The sequence below is a fragment of the Mandrillus leucophaeus genome, unplaced genomic scaffold, assembly GCF_000951045.1.
Source record: "Mandrillus leucophaeus isolate KB7577 unplaced genomic scaffold, Mleu.le_1.0 Scaffold122, whole genome shotgun sequence".
In the NCBI taxonomy this organism is placed as follows: Eukaryota; Metazoa; Chordata; class Mammalia; order Primates; family Cercopithecidae; genus Mandrillus; species Mandrillus leucophaeus.
The window spans coordinates 3,346,071-3,363,206 of record NW_012100543.1 but is presented as its reverse complement, the minus strand read 5'-3'; the positions used below and the strand labels follow the sequence as shown (position 1 = coordinate 3,363,206).

At 42.1% G+C, this 17,136-nt stretch overlaps 1 protein-coding gene across 1 annotated transcript; it reads left to right on the top strand.

Moving 5' to 3' along the window:
* Window positions 1–14,458: 14,458 nt before the first annotated feature.
* MSGN1 (mesogenin 1) lies at window positions 14,459–15,040 on the top strand. Its single transcript, XM_011971428.1, has one exon. It carries the CDS (start codon window positions 14,459–14,461, stop codon window positions 15,038–15,040), a length of 582 nt encoding a protein of 193 aa, XP_011826818.1.
* The last annotated feature ends 2,096 nt before the right edge of the window (window positions 15,041–17,136 follow it).

The following is a 17,136-nucleotide window of genomic DNA, read 5'->3' as shown; positions in this document are numbered from 1 at the left end:
ATCTCGGCTCACTGCAACCTCTGCCTCTTGGGTTCAAGCTATTCTCTGCCTTAGCCTCCCGAATAGCTGGGATTACAGGCACCTGCCACCATGCCCGGCTAATTTTTGTATTTTTAGTAGAAACGGGATTTCACCATCTTGGCTAGTTTGTCTTGAACTCCTGACCTTGTGATCCACATGCCTTGGCCTCCCAAAGTGCTGGAATTACAGGCGTGAGCCACAGCACCCGGTGGAACCCTCTTTTTAAAAATATGCTTTCCCTCTCCCCAGGTGATTCTCGATATCTGGGAAGTGTGGGAATGGTGTGAATGTGAACTCTGATTCCCTACAGCGGGAGGCTTCCACGGGCTTCATACAGATGGAGGGTAACCACTCAGTCCACAGGGGGCTGAGCATAGTTCTTCAACTGCTCAGCAGCTACACTTTTGGGATGGAAAAGACTGGAACCTTTTTTTATGAAACAACATTTCCTCTCTTTCATCTTTCTTGTTGTCCTCCTCTGAGTCTCTTCTCCACTTCTTTCTACTCTTTGCAAATGAAACACGGAACTCCAACAAGGTCTCAGCGACCCTTATATTCCTACCTGTCAATGTCCCAGTCAACTTCCCCCTTAAGCTCCTCCCTCCCTCCTTTCCTTCCTGTCTGCCTTTAAAAATATATATATTTAAATAAGTGTACTATCCATATGCTTTGATTCAACTTGAGAGCACTTGCAATTCCTGAATCTTTTTCATTTACACATAGATCTAATCAGGCCAGCCTTGCCCAGTCACTGGTTTTAGAATTCTAATTTTTTAGTCAGTAATTTTTTTTAATTTAGAAAACACTGACAACTGTCAAGATAATAGCAACAATTGAGTACTGACTATGTCTGAGGGCAGTATTATGACATTTCTTTATGTATATTGATCTTTACAACAATCCTGTAAAGTAGCTGTTGTTATTATCCCTTTGTTTCAAGTAGAGGAACTGAGACATTAAGAAATGAAGTTACCTGCTTATACATTTAGTGAAGTAAGCGGAGGAGTCAAGGTTGGAGCCTAGGAACTCTGGCTCCTAACCACTAGAAGAAAGTAAGATGAATGAAGAAAAAAATTACTCTCAATGCCTGTTACCAGAAGTAACCACTCTTAACACGTAGCCATATTTCTATGAGAAAGAATTTTCAATTGGATCAAAGTATTAATTTTATACATCCTCCTTAAAAACCTTAATCTTAAATTAAGTTTTCTATATTAAATGTTATTCATAATGATTTCTTTATCAACTATATAATATTTCATCATATGAATAGGAAATAATTTACGCAATCACCTCTTTGTTACTAGATATTTAGGTTGTTTCTAATTTTTTACTATAAGACTATGGTGAATATTTTTTATCCTAAATATTTGACTGTAACTTTGTTTAGCTCTATAAAGTCCTTGTGTCAAAAGTATTTTTGAATCTCAGATGAATTTTGGACTTTAAGGTACTTTAAAAATTGAACTAGTTGACTCTCCCACGAGCAGTGTGTGGGAAGGACCACTTCCTCACCCTCTTGCCAACTTTGCCAATTTGGGAGGTGAAAAACGGTCTTGCCTTGTCGTTTCCATTTACATGTCTTTGATTACTACTGAGGTGAACATTTTCTTCTACGTTTATGAGCCACTTGTATTTCTTTTTCTGTGAGCTGTTTATTTATGCCCTTGTTCATTTTCCTAATGGCAAGCTTGTGTTTTTCTTATCTGTGTGAGTTCTTCATAGCAATAATGTTTTGCCTGTCATGTCTGACTATCCCATATCAAAAAATTGAAAAATATTTCCCCCAATTTCTTCTTTGCCTCATATCAGCTTTTTAGGTGTCAGTTAACTGGCAAGTATGGAAATTCGAATTGAAAACGCTCAAAAACAGAGGCTAAAGTTTGTGAAAATAAGCAGGCTCGTTATGCAGACAACCAGTTTTAGTATTCACTTTAACAACAGGACTTTTGTCATCACTGAAGAAAAATGAAGAAGTAACGTGGTACTTTTCTCTTTCGCAGGCTGGTAAGAACAGGGGAGAATCCCTGGAGAACAAACTCTGTGCAAATTGCTTTCAACTTTTTGACATGGGTATTAAAATGCCACCCCAAATACCCGTGGTAATAAAGAATCCAACTTAAAAGGGGGAGTAGGTGTAAATGTAACACATGAGATTTCGTTTAAATCTGGCTAGCCAGTTGCTGAAGAATCCACGGTGAAGCACTCAAGGCTGCTACCCCTCCCAAATCGGTGACAGAAAACTTCGCTATTTGGGGATAAATGTTGACATTCTGAGATTGCCAAATCAAGACAAGCTGCTCATATTTCCTTGCAATAAGAATAATCACAACATCCTGCCCTGATGCTCTCCAGGGAGAATGAACTTCTGTTCCTCTTTTTATTACCCTCTTCCTCTTCTCTAATGTTTCTTCATCCACACTTCGCATTCTCCTCTCTGCCACCCTCTTATCTTCTGCATAACTGTCCATTTTGGGTGGACATGGTGACTGCATTTTGTTCCCAAATTAACATATTTAGTAATATTTTCCAAAGAGAAAGAGGTTTATATTCAGGTGCCAGGGACCCTGCAGGGACATGGCTGTCCCGGAATGGATTCTTTTTAGAGAAAACCACACTGCCTTGGCTTCTGTGCACATTCATTTGGCAAAGAAAATTCACACAGCATTTGATTGTGGAGTGAGCTGATGAGACAGGGTCCTGAGCCCAGAGAGCCGAAGTGCTTGAGGAGAAAGGGAGCATCCCAGGTGTTTGGGAGAGAGAACGCTGCTTTTCCTCATGACCATCTAGTGAAGGGGATGAAGAAAAACAACCTCTGGTCAGACTGGAGAAGTCCACAAGCCTCTTCCTGTTCTAAAGGATTTCTGCAGTTTAGAACTCTCCTGTCTCTCGTCTCTCCTTTGATTTAAGTCTAATTATTTTGTTGCCGATTATTTGTCTGTTGCTTTGTCCTGCCCCAGGGTTAAATACCCAGCCTGTGAAAGTCATCTGTTCACACATTGCATGATACTCCACAATTTATTATTAAAAGGATCAAAACCAAAATGTTACTCTTTGGCTTTACAATGAGCCATAAAGTCAAATCAGGAGGCCCAACTACTTTTACTATTTCCTTAGCATAATGGCAGTCACATGAAAGTCACAGTCCCAAGAGCCTCACACAGGCTTTGCTGAGACTGTCACAGGCTTGACAGCACAGCAGCTCCAGGCTGCTACCCATGCAGGAGAGCACCAGTTTTAGTTCTCTTTACTAGCTCAAGGACACAGGAAAATGTCACATTTCACTTAGTTGTTTTCTTCACACACACACATACACACACACTTGTATTCTCTTTGCCCCACAAGAATTATCTATTTTCTGGTGAATGTTAACTGAGTGCCAAGACGCTGTGGCAGTGTGAAAGGGCCCAGGTTTTTAACTCTTTTTTTTTTTTTTTTGAGACAGAGTCTCACTCTGTTGCCTAGGCTGGAGTGCAGTGGCATGATCTTGGCTCACTGCATCCTCTGCCTCCCATGTTAAAGAGATTCTCCTGCCTCAGTCTCCCAAGTAGCTGAGATTACAGGTGCTGGCCACCATGCCCCGGCTAATGTTTGCATTTTTAGTAGAGACGCAGTTTCACCATCTTGGCCAGGCTGGTCTTGAGCTCCTGACCTTCAGTGATCTGCCCATCTCGGTCTCCCAAAGTGCTGGGATCACAGGCATGAGCCACCACTCCTGGCCCAACTTATGTCTAACTGTTGACACACAGACTCTGTCACATGGCTGGAAGGCCAGGGCTGGGCTGGCCAGTGGAGTTCTGTATGGCTGTGGCTATAAGAAGGGACTATGGAGTGTACAAAAGTCAGGGGAGTATGTAAAGCTCAGGGTGGGCAGGAGTCCCCACAGCGAAATACAGCTACTGAAATCAGGGTGCACAGAGCCAGCGGGGTCTGAGTGTCTCTCAGAGACAAGCAGTGAGGGCAGGGATGGGTGAGAGTACTGCAGGTGGCTCTGGGTGTGGCAGCTGCACAGCTGATGGGTGTGGCTATGGTTTGAAAAGAAGCTGTGTCCCATGACCTTGGGCAAGGTCCTTAGCATCTGAGCTTTGCTTCCTCCCTTGTAAGATGATGATAATGCCTACCTAACTGGATTGTATGGAGGATGACATGAGTAAATGTATGCAAGGCCCTTATTTTTAGCTCCTAGCATAGAGTACGTGCTGTAAGTACTCAAAAAATGGAAAGTGTATTACTGTTATCAATATTAATATACAAAAGGGTTTTATTTATAAAAGAATAAAATGTTCTATCTAAAGTGTTTAATTCTAGGAAAATATAATTAAATATTACCTTTACCTGCTGCTTGATAATAATAATTATGTGGCCTAAGGCCAGGGAAAGTACTAGAAGTGGAAGGGGATGACAGCTGCCTTCTATTCTGGAACTGCAAACCCGAAGTTGTAAAGCAACTACAAACCTCACAATGAGGTGTCCTTCCAAAGACCTTGTTCACCTATCTCCTCTCTCAGAACATAACATCACTCCCTGAAGTCTTGTGACCCTGGAGTCAGACTGCCTAGGTCTAAATTCTGCTCTTCAGCTTATAAATCTGGTCACTTGGGGCAACTTTTTTTTTTTTTTAACTTCTATAAGCCTCAGTTTTTTCTTATTTAAGGTGGGAACAGAAGGCTGGGTATGGTGGTTCGCACCTGTAATCCCAACACTTTGGGAGGCTGAGGTGGGTGAATCACTTGAACTCATGAGTTTGAGACCAGCCTGGGCAAAATGGGGAACCCCCCTCTCTAAAAAAAAAAAAAAAAAAAGGGAGGCTGAGGTGGGTGAATCACTTGAACTCATGAGTTTGAGACCAGCCTGGGCAACATGGTGAAACCCCATCTCTACAAAAAAAAAAAAAAAAAGAAAGAAAAAGAAAAAAAAAGAAAAGATAAGAAAAGAAAAAAAATTAGCTGGGCATGGTGTCACATGCCTGTAATCTCAGCTACTCGGGAGGCTGAGGTGGGAGGATGGCTTGACCCCAGGAGGTAGAGGTTGCAGTGAGCTGAATCGTGCCACTGCACTCCAACCTGGGTGATAGAGCCAGACCTTGTCTCAAAAAGAAAAAAAAAAAATGAATAAAGAAAAGGAAAGAAAAGATGGGAAAAGAAATAATATTTTTATAAGATTTAAATGGAGTAAACCATATGCAGCACTTAGCAATAGAGACATTTGTTATTATTATTCCTATCATAGCTGAGATAACTGTGGGTATAGCCAAGGAAGGGGGTGTCTCTAAAGGTTACACTATTTCCCAGAAACAGCTTCATACATACAGCTTCACTGGAGAACCAATAGAACACTCAAACACCTTCCCCCAACACACACATACACACACACATGTAAACACAAACACACACGGTACTCCTTTGGAACTATAAGAGTTAGGCCTGTTCGCTAACCAGGGCAATGAGTAGTTATGTGGATGCCTGTCATGTCCGACCATCTAATTTAGGAATGATGATAAAAAGTCTAAACCTACTAAATATTTTTAGTCCCTATAGGACCCAGGACTCTGGCTAATCTCAGGTGCTCTGTACACACTGGATACGTGATTGGATGGGGCCAATGAATGAATCAATCAATCTTTTAGGATTTACCGAGTCTCAGGTCAAGCCTGAGTTCCAGCTTCAACAGCTCTGCAGGGTCTATCATGCAAATGCCTCCAACTGGTGGGTAAAAGTCTAGACTCCAGTCAGCCTTCCAAGGCTCTCATCCTGGGGCCTTGGGCAAGTTACTTAACTCCTCTGTGCCTCAATTTCTTATCAGTAAAACAGGATTGGTGATGGTAACAGCACCTACCCCCAGGGTTGTTGTGAGGATGAATGTGGGTTCATCTGTGCTAAGCACCTGGAATATTACTGGTATACTCTGCCTCTAGTCATGCTCCACGGGTGATGATTCATTTTATGTGCCAACTTGCCTGGGCCACAGGATGCCCAAGTAGCTGATTCTACATTATTTCCAGGTGTGTTTGTGAGGGTATTTTTCAGAAAAGATTAGCATGTGAACTGGTAGACTGAGTAAAGTAGATAATGTGGGTGGGCATCATCCCCTTAGGGCCTAAAAAGAACAAGAAGACGAGGAAGGTTGAGTGGTCTCTCTGCCTGACTCCTTAAGCTGGGACATCAATCTCCTGTCCTCAGTTGTCTTCAGTGCTCCTAGCTTTCAGGCCATCAGATCTTGACTAGAAGCTACACCATCTGTTGCCTCTCTGGCTCTCAAGCCTTTGAACAATACCACAGGTTTTCCTGGGTCTCCAACTTGTAGACAGCAGACTATGGGACTTCACCTCTATTCATCCATCCATCCATCCAACCTTCCTTCCATCCATTCATCCATCCATCCATCCTACTGATTCTGTTTCCCTGCGAACCCTGGAGAACCAATAGAACACTTAAACAGCTTCCCCACAAACAAGCAGAGTGAGGCTCCAGTGCACTGCTGACCAACTCTCACCCTTGCTAACTCCCACCAGAAGCTCCTTGTCATTTCCAAGATAAAGTCCAAGTGTCTTATCATCGCAGATGAGGCTCTGCTTTTCAGCTTTACCTCCAGTGTCCGCTCTTTGCCTCCACTTGACCTTGTGGAACATGGAACAGCTCTCAATTTCTTGCACAAATCATGTGTGCTCTATCAAGCCTTCAAATAATTCCTAGAATGTTCTCTCCACCTTTCACCCGGAAAAAAAAAGCCCTGCTTTTTAAGAAGCATCTTTTAAAACCAATATGAGTGTTACTTTAAAAACAGGTCTATAACAACCCATAATGCCAACACTTTGGGAGGCTAAGGCAAGAGAATTGCTTGAGCCAAGAAGTTCAAGATCAGCCTGGGCAACATGGCAAAACCCCATCCCTACAAAAAATACAAAAGTTAGCCACGCATGGTGGCATGCACCTGTAGTCCCAGCAACTAAGGAGGCTGAGGTGGGAAGATCACTTGAGCCCAGGAGGTTGAGGCTGCAGTGACCCGTGATCACGCCACTGCATGCCACTGCACTGCACTCTAGACTGGGTTACAGAGCAAGACTCTGTCTCAAAACAAACAAACAAACAAACAAAGACTAGGAGTCATGTCTTTCAGAAAGCCTTCCAGATTCACTTTAGTGGACTTCCACTGAGTGCCTGGTTTGTATGTTAAGTGTTTGTAAGATTTGACCCCCAAGGTTGTCCTCTTGTCACCAATATCACTTTTTATGCATCCACTAATGTCTGGACAATGAGTGAAGTACTAAACTGCTAACATTGCAAAAGAGACAAGTTACAGAGGGCTCCCAAGGCTGTCACATACAGTTGTGCAGATTGTGCCCTACAGTTAAATTTATCAAAGCATTTTTGACAGTGTTTCATAAGTAGTTTATTTCTCTATTACCACCTTCAATACCCTGAGCAACTTGAAGACAAATGCTTTTTAATTTGATCTTCTGTCCTCAGCACCCAGTACAGTATTTGGCACCCAGCGTGCGCCAAATAAAAGCCCAAAGACCAAAGGACCAGTCATCTTCTGAGCTCCTGGCACCATGCTAAGAGATAGAAAAGCCATTATCTATATCTTCAAAGAAGTTTCAACATAGCTGAGGGAAATAAGTCATATCCACGTGAACAGAGAACCAGAATATCAGGTGGTAAACATTAGTGGCAAACGAATGGTGCCAAATCTAAGTGCTATTGATCAGAGAAGTGGGAAATTCCAAGGGTTGAGGCAGACAGGGAAAGCTTCATGGAAGAGAAAGGATTTGAACCAAACCTTGCATCTTGTACCTATTCCCAGTGATTACATTACATGTGTGAAGCTGTTTTTTGGGGAATAGTGTAGTAGAGTGGAATTTGAAATTATAATTAGGTAGTACAGTGGGGATTTGGAATTCATACAGATTTAGATCGCATTCTACTTTTCCCATCCTCTTGCTGTGTCTGCTGGGTACCTTTCTGAACACAAATTTCTTCATCTTTAGGGTGTGGATTAGAACCTCTATCTTTCAAAATTGCTGTGAAAATTAAGATTAACAAACCTGAAAGAGAAAAGTTTGGTTCTCAGCATATGGCAGGAATGCAATAAAGGTTCACCTTCATTTTAATTAGACTCCAGGATTAGATTTCTTAGTTTATTGACCAAATTCTTATCTATGGAAGGCTTTTCTGAGGCATTATTAGGGGTTGGAATTCACTGGAGTCCTCCCTCTAACTCGAACAAATAGCCCATTCAAACTGCCTCATGTAGAACAGGGATCCAGGAGATCACAAGAAAAATAGACCCTCAACCTTGATGCTTCTCAAAGGTCTGAGACAGTGCTATTTCTCATGAGACAGGCTTTTAAAGGAGCATGAACCACCTTCCATGCTGATTTACCTGGTGTCATATATCATGGCAATGGCTGGGTTTGGAGCAGATAATTGCATTGATGAAAGTATTTTTGTTAATCTTGGTAATATCAAAACATATCTCTATACTCTTTTATACTTTCCAAAGTCAAGTCTCAATTTTTTAATTTTTAAAAATGTCATAGCAACACGATATATAGGATTCCTAATTTTCACACAAGGAAACTGAGGTCCGCAAAGGTTGAATAACTCACTCAAATTTCCGTAGTAAAGTAGAAGATTTGGGTGCCTTGAGTGACAGTTCCAAACGTCTAGACTGAATTCCAAGTTCTCTTTGGCAGTGGTGCACCAAGGATGGGGGTGTTGGTGGGAGTGGGCTTCCCTAAAGAGGAGTCATTATATTATTGTCATTGTTTAGAATTGCCACTACATGGTTATAATAAGATAAAGATCAACTTTTAGCCAAGCATTATCACTGTTTTAAAATTATATATAGATGATACCTCCCTTTATTGCCTACACCAGAGGCTGAAGGCTCCCACCACCCATCCTGGGTACGCCACTACTCTGGTTCCATTAAAAAAGAAAGATTACATTTGAAGGGAGGGGTTTTTGGTCTCTAAGCAGGGGGGACTTGAGGCCAAGAGAAAGTGGTAGTGATATCTTTGTGGCTATTTGTATTGTAGCTCTAACTTCTCTTGACTCAAGGAACCAATAATTTACCTAGCACAAGATTTTTTTTTTTTTGAGATGGTCTCTCGCTCTGTCACCAGGCTGGAGTACAGTGGCGCGATCTCGGCTCACTGCAATCTCCACCTCCCGGGTTCAAGCGATTCTACTGCCTCAGCCTCCCGAGTAGCTGGGATTACAGGCACGTGCCACCACACACAGCTAATTTTTGTATTTTTAGTAGAGACGGGCTTTCACCATGTTGGTCAGGATGCTCTCGATCTCCTGACCTCGTGATCCACCCACCTTGGCCTCCCAAAGTGCTGGCATTACAGGCATGAGCTACAGTGCCCTGCCCAAGCACAAGATTAATAATTACAGCAACATTAGTTACCACACTTACAGTTTACAATGTGTAAACTGGCTAAGAGCATGTACTCTATAAGGCAAGTATTAGTATTTCAATTGCACAGATGAAGATGACGCTGAAGCTAAGCAAGATTGATTCATGTGTCCCAGGTCACAATAACGTAGGAGGAAATGTAAGATTTGACAGGTTTAATCTGGCTCCTGTTGCTGCACTCTTGCCACTACCGCCTTGTTGTATCTGTTCACTGATGTTCGAACAGCCACCAAAGTACTAAAAATGCTAACATTTCAGAGGAGGCACATCACAGGGGCTCCCAGGGCCAATGCTTGAGGAGGGCACACCCTGCACAAAGCTGTGGGCTGAAGAGGCAAGCAGCGCGGAAACAAGCCTGAGCTTGGTTGTTTTGTAATTTGCACAGAGGAGCTGTATGGGCTGGCGATGGCATGGAAACACCGGTGACTGCAGCTTAAGGAATTCCATCAGCCTCTTGATTTCTGTTTTCTGTCTATCCTTTGAGGACTATTTGTCAATTTCCTGGAAGTGGCTCTACCTCAGAAAAGCTTCCTGGCTCTTAGATGTAGAGTTTACAATCCTCTGAGGCCAGTGTGAAATGCCCAGTTGTCCTGACTGTTGTCAGGAACAAGACCAGCATTCCCTCAGAAGCTCATCATTCTGAAAATTAGACACAGACCACTTATTAATATGTATGGCAAATCTGGGATCCTCCTTAGTGGGTGTAGCTACAATAAAGAGGTCAACATGAAGGCCTGGGATTTGAGAGATGAAACAACCTGTACCTTTGTCTTACACTTTGGAAAATAGGACCTGAATATTTTTCAAGGTCTCTTGAGAGTGGGCCTCAAGGTTGGGGGCTTCTTTTCAACCTGTCACAGTCATAGTCACCATAGCTTATAAATGTTTGTTGCTTGAATGATATTTGAAGTAAAATATTTATCCTAATAAATCAGTAATGTGGGAAATATGTAGTCTGCCTGATATGAATGCTTTGCACTTAATCCTATTAGTTTCAAAGGAAGAAAAAGGACAGATATGGGAGTCAGGCAACTTTGGCTTTCTCTTTCCATCTCTGCCACAGCCTTTGGGTATAACATTGAGCAAGTCATTCACCATCTGTAGAATGCAGATTTAAAGAAACGATGGACTCAATGATATCTCCAAATGCCTTCATGCTGGTACAGTGCTCTTTTAACCAAGCATATTCACATGGTAGTAACATGTTTCATGGCATTCTGTAGAGTTTAATGATCCCTTGGTACACCCTTCTCATGTGATGAATACTCTTGATAAAAAAGACAGAACAGGCTGGGCACGATGGCTCACTATAATCCCAGCACTTTGGGAGGTGGAGGCGGGCAGATCACTTGAGGCCATGAGTTTTAAGACCAGCCTGGCCAACGTGGTAAAACCCTGTCTCTACTAAAAATACAAAAACTAGCTGAGCATGGTGGCACACACCTGTAGTTCCAGCTACTTGGGAGACTAAGGCATGAGAATCACTTGAACCTGGGAGGCAGAGGTTGCAGTGAGCCTAGATGGTGCCACTTCACTCCAGCCTGGGTCCCGTGTCAAAAAAAGAAGAAGAAGAAGAAGAAGAAGAAGAAGAAGAACACAGGAAAAGTGTTATTATCTCCTTTTACACACTAAAATACTAAGGCCATGAGGGGTGAGCCAGTTCCTCTAAAGGAGGCAAGTTCTGTCTCATCTTTCCACAACACCATGCTGTCAGCCAGATATTACTTGGTCCAGTAAAAATTTCGCCTGTCTGGTCTAGCCTTGTCCAGTTGCTTTGTTCAAACTGGAGACAGAAAAGCACCAGCCTAACTATAGCCTTCAAATGTCTATACTGCAGTGTTACATTGTCCTTGACCTTTATTTCCCTCAGATTGAGCACAGAATGCTTCTCACATAGATGCAAGTCTGGTTCTGCTTTATTTCTTACCAAAGAGAGAGTGTACATCAAGAAACACGGGAACCAGGCAGCTTCTTTTCTCCAAGAATAGTTTCAGGGGCCAAGAAGGCTGGGAAACTGTGGTCAGGAGCAGAAGAGTCACAGCTCAGTAAGTCATTCTCTTGCTGGTGGGTTTGACAACACACAGTCAATAACAATAATGACAAGAACTACATTTATTAAGTGTCTACAGTGCACTAAGGATTTGACAAATATTGTCTCATTTAGGAAATGAAATTTCTAAAAATGGAAGTTCAAGAAATTAACAGTTGTAGAAAGAAGCTGTAGGAAAGGGAAAAAAGAGTTATGGAGTCTGAGAGCAGAAGCAGTGTTACATGGAAAACTGTGAAGTTAGACCACAAGGACTGAGAGCCTGTCATGGCAGCAGCCCACACAGCTGCCTTGTGTCCCCTGGGAGTCCCCTCTCTGAGTCACATTCAGGCCACCCGCCTCTACCACAACCCATGAAAGAGTGAAAATAGATTTTAAACAAAGAAAGTGAGCTTTGGGGTCTGAGAAGGAGTCTTTGCTCTACCACTCCCTAGTGACTCTACCACTTCCTACCAGGGAAATCTTAACTGAGTTTCTTCACATCTGAGAGTGTCAGTATTTTCATCCATAACATGTTGGTCTTTTTTTTTGCGTCTTTTTTAAAAATGAAGCTTAATCATATAAGTTCCTTGAGCTCAAACAAATCAGCAAGAAAAAAAAAAAATTTCCTCAGAAAGTGGGCAAATGACATGAATAGATATTTCTCAAAAGAAGATATCCAAATGTCCAACAAACATGAAAAAATGCTCAACATCTAGTTATCAGGGAAATGCAAATTGAAACCACAACGAGATACTGCCATACCCCAGCCAGAATAGGTTTGTAATAAACGAAGTCAAAAAACAACAAATGTTGGATGGATGCAGTGAAAAGGGAACACTTACACGCTGCTGGTGGGAATGAAAATTAGCACAACCTCTATGAGAAACAGGATGGAGATTTCTTAAAGAACTAAAAGCAGATCTACCATTTGATCCAGCAATCCCACTACTGGGTATCTATCCAAAGGAAAAGAAGTCATTCTATCAAAAAGACACCTACATGCATATGTTTACTTCAACACAATTCACAATTGCAAAGATACGGAACCAACTAAGTGCCCATCAACCAACGAGTGGATAAAGAAAATGTGGTATATATACACTATGGAATACTACTCAGCCATAAAAAAAAACAACAATGAAATAACGTCTTTTACAGCAATTTGGATGAAGCTAGAGGCAGTTATTCTAAGTGAAGTTACTCTGGAATGGAAGAATCAAATACCATATGTTCTTACTTACAAATGAGAGCTAAGCTATGGGTATGCAAAGGCATGTAGAGTGGTACAATAGATTTTGGAGACTCAGAAGCGGGAGGGTGAGAGGGGAGTGGGGGATAGAAAAGCTACATATTGGGTACAATGTATGCTACTCAGGTGACATAAGCACTAAAATCTCAGATTTCACCACTATACAACTCACCCGTGTAACCAAAAACATTTTACCCCAAAAGCTATTGCAATAAGAAAAATTTAAAAATATATAAAATTCCTGGCATAGTATCAGCAGATTCTGGGTTTCTCAACAAGAATTGGAAGAGAGAAGAGAGAAGAAAAAGGAGCAACAGTCATTTGTTATATTTATTACAGTCATTAATATTATTATTTTTCAAGATCCGGCTTAGGGTTCTTTAGTAAACGGTAAAATTAAGAGCATTCTTCTACAGATTACCTACTAGAGATTTTTCTTCCTTGAGCCTTGCTAATTAAAAAATATCATAAATGTTCTAACTAGGCCGTTGACATTTATTTTCAATAATTGCAAAGGGACTTAAATAACATGTTAAAGGACATGTTAATATTACTCTACAATTTAACTCACTGTGACTTGATGCTAACACTAATTTGGAGAATTAGTCACATGGAAAATAAATTAAGTTCATGGGACAAATGGGGAATCTGAGATCCCTTTTCCAAAATCCAGGGTCTAGCAGAGCATATAGGAAGTGAAGCAAACTAGCACAACCATCCAACTTAACACATTCAGTGGCATTTGGAGCTGTGGTGGGGAAAAGAGGCTCCCTAGTTAATTTCACACTTCCCCCATACATTTCAAAAAGCAAGGTGTGACTCATTTCAAAAAACAAGGTGCAGCTGGGTTTTTTAAAAAAAGACTTTCCCTAGGCTAAATGCCAGGTATTCTGCAAACTCCCTGGCTTAAAGGAGTTTTCTGTTTCCTGGTATCTGTTTGCTATGGGGAATCCAAATCTTCTCAGTAACAGCAAGGGTTTTATGCTTCTGGTAGGATGTTTCCTGCTCTTTAAGGCTGTAGGTTTACCGGAGTTGCTGGCCTTCGTCAGAGTGTAGGCATGTTGGGGGCATGTCTGCACTCTATACGACCCAGGGAAATTTACTAAGGTGGCATCCACTCGGTACCTCATGTGTGTGGCACCCCCAGCAACCCTAGGAAATAAAAGCTGTTGTTGTCTGTGTTGGACACATTAGGGAATCAAAGCTCAGAGGGGTTACCTTGTCCCTAGACCATGCTGCGTCTCCAACAACACAGCCCATCTGTGCTGAAATATCTAGCAGGTCCTGGTGGAGGGGATGGAGGCCCTCTCGGGTCACTTTGCTATTCTCCACCAGGGTCCTCAGCCACCCCCTCCTTGCTGCGGATGCCCCAGGTTTGTTTTCTTTGGCTCCCTCATTAATGAGTTCCACAGCACAATGCTAAGTCTAGTTATGCAGCCTTAATTGGTTTAGTTACAACAAGATAATTCCTTTTTTCTTCTCTTGGAGGCCTTTCTGTTTAAAGACATTTTAGCTGGAAGATGCTAATTATCAATGAGGAGAAAATGACACCTGAAGAGTTCATTTTCCATCTTGGTCTTTGGTTTTTCCTTTGAACTCTCTTTACACGGCCCTCTTTCCCACTTCATCACTTCTCCCCCACCATCATAAAAGAGAGCTCTTCCCTGGCCAGGCGGCAGAAGTTTCTTTCTCACTTGCCAGGGAGCCATTTCTTCTGCAGCTGTCTCGCAGGCATGGACAACCTGCGCGAGACTTTCCTCAGTCTCGAGGATGGCTTGGGCTCCTCTGACAGCCCTGGTCTGCTGTCTTCCTGGGACTGGAAGGACAGGGCAGGGCCCTTTGAGCTGAACCAGGCCTCCCCATCTCAGAGCCTTTCCCCGGCTCCATCGCTGGAATCCTATTCTTCTTCTCCCTGTCCAGTTGTGACTGGGCTGCCCTGTGAGCATGGCGGGGCCAGCAGTGGGGGCAGCGATGGCTGCAGTGTTGGTGGGGCCAGTGGCCTGGTAGAGGTGGACTACAATATGTTAGCTTTCCAGCCCGCCTACCTCCAGGGTGGTGGTGGCCCCAAGGCCCAGAAGGGCACCAAAGTCAGGATGTCTGTCCAGCGGAGGCGGAAAGCCAGCGAGAGGGAGAAACTCAGGATGAGGACCTTGGCAGATGCCCTGCACACCCTCCGGAATTACCTGCCACCTGTCTACAGCCAGAGAGGCCAGCCGCTCACCAAGATCCAGACACTCAAGTACACCATCAAGTACATCGGGGAACTCACAGACCTCCTCAACCGCGGCAGAGAGCCCAGAGCCCAGAGCGCATGAGCTCCATCCGGGGAAACTGACCGGTTCCACCCTCCCGGGCAGGAGTAGAGGAGCTTTGAAGACCTGGATATCTCATTGAACAATGGTTGGCGTGGAGTGATTTTTATGTAGTAAGTGTGGTAATCTTGTGATCAGCAAAACACCAAGGGAATTCACATCTGACCTGTTGGAGCCACTGGAACACTTACCTGCCAGATGAGCAGAGACTTTCATCTCCAGTTTTTTTCCACCATCTCTGGGAGGCTCATCCTTTGCAAAGAGACAAATTATTTTGCCCTTCTCTGTCTGTTCAAGGTATTTTAAAGGGTCAGTGATTTTAAATGCATTTTTTCAATAATGTAAAAGTGTTACAGTTAATCTCCTGCCATTTTGGTGTTGAGAGCTTTCCTTCTGTTGCTAACAAAACCTGTAGTTTGTATAGGATCCAGTGTGATATCTGGAATCTTATTTAGAAAGATCTGTGCCAAGTAAAGGGCTTTAGTGCTCCTGTTTCATTTTGTGTGTGTATGTGTGTGTGTTTGTGTTTGACTGAAAACATGCTCTTGCAGGGACCAAAATCACTTAAATGCAGAAGGCACTGGTGTCATGATAAATGGAAAGTCACAGGCAGACAGGCTAAGTTAAGACAGTGAAGATCCCAAAGGACAGAGCCTCCTCTTCATACGCGGACAACTTGTGTGACAGGGAAGGAGGGTACAGGAAGGAGGAGGAGGAGGAGACAGCACCTCAGGGTGGGCCTGAAGCAGGGCTGGGTGGGCAGGGGCTCCCTGTCCTTTGTCCTGGGCCTGGTATGAACAGGACCTTATTTAGTCTTTTTGCTTACTTGTTTGTCAAATAAAGAGATGGTCTCAGAAGAAAAAAAAAAAAAAAGTGATTTGAATCCCATAAAGAAAAAGTAAAAGGGTCAGTGTTAGAACTCAACAGTCTCTGACCCCTCCAAAGGCATTTGCTTCTCCATCTTCCCCTGCTATCCATCCGCCTCCCTGTAACCCCAGATCCCCCACATGCACCCATCACACACACCCACTCTTCATGGTGCCTTGTCTTAGGGTGAGCATCTGTAGCACCCACAGTTTAGCTCATTTGAATGGCACAAGACATTGAAAAGGGGGCTTTGAATTAAGGAGGTTCTTAAAACTAGTGAGTTTTTTTAAGGCTGAATTTTTCTACCTATGGTTATTAACCATTAGTATTTGTTGTACATGTGTCGTATCATCTTTTTTCTATTGGTGATTTTCTTTTCTTTTTAGTGACATAAATTACAAAAGCAGTAGATGTGTTCACTACTTCCCCATTTTTTTTTTTTTTTTGCTGATACAAACATACAAATATGTATGACTTGTCCATTTTTTGCTTATACAAACATATACAAATAAATATAAGCATATATAAATGTTAAAGGAAAAAACCTGAAAATTCCTTTTTTAACTTAACAATATATAGTACAAATTCTTCCAAGTTAGCACAAATAAATCTGTGGTGTAAATACCATTATTACCTTCATTTTATAGATGGGAAAACAGATGTATGACTTGCTGAGTCACACATGAGAAAAGTATAACAGGAAACAGAGGTTCTAGCAAGGTTCAATAGAACAGATTCTGTAAAATTTCTTAGGTAAGTCACCTTTTCAATGATTTTTAAGTTGTTTTCAGTTTTTTTTAATGATAAAAATGCTATAACAAAGATTATAGACACTAGCTTTATTTACTGATGTGTTCATTAGCTTGAAAAATTCCCAGAAATGGGATTCTTGGATCAGAGTATGCACATTTTAAATTTTAATAAATATTGTTATGTCACTTTTATAAAAGTTTCTAGTTATTTATACTCCTCCTAGTATTATGTGACAGAACCAGTTGCCCCACATTTTCATTGGATGTTATCAATTTTATGAATTTTTAGTGGATAAAAATGGTTCATTGATGTGTTGATTTTAACTTTCCTGTCTCTCATTTGAGGTGGAGCATCTTTATTTCATGTGACCATTGTTCATTTTGGTTCCTCTTCTAAAACTTCCCAGTTTATGTTCTTTGCCATTTTTCTATTGTGTTATCTTCGTGTTAGAGAGTTCTTTGTATATTATGTATTGGAAT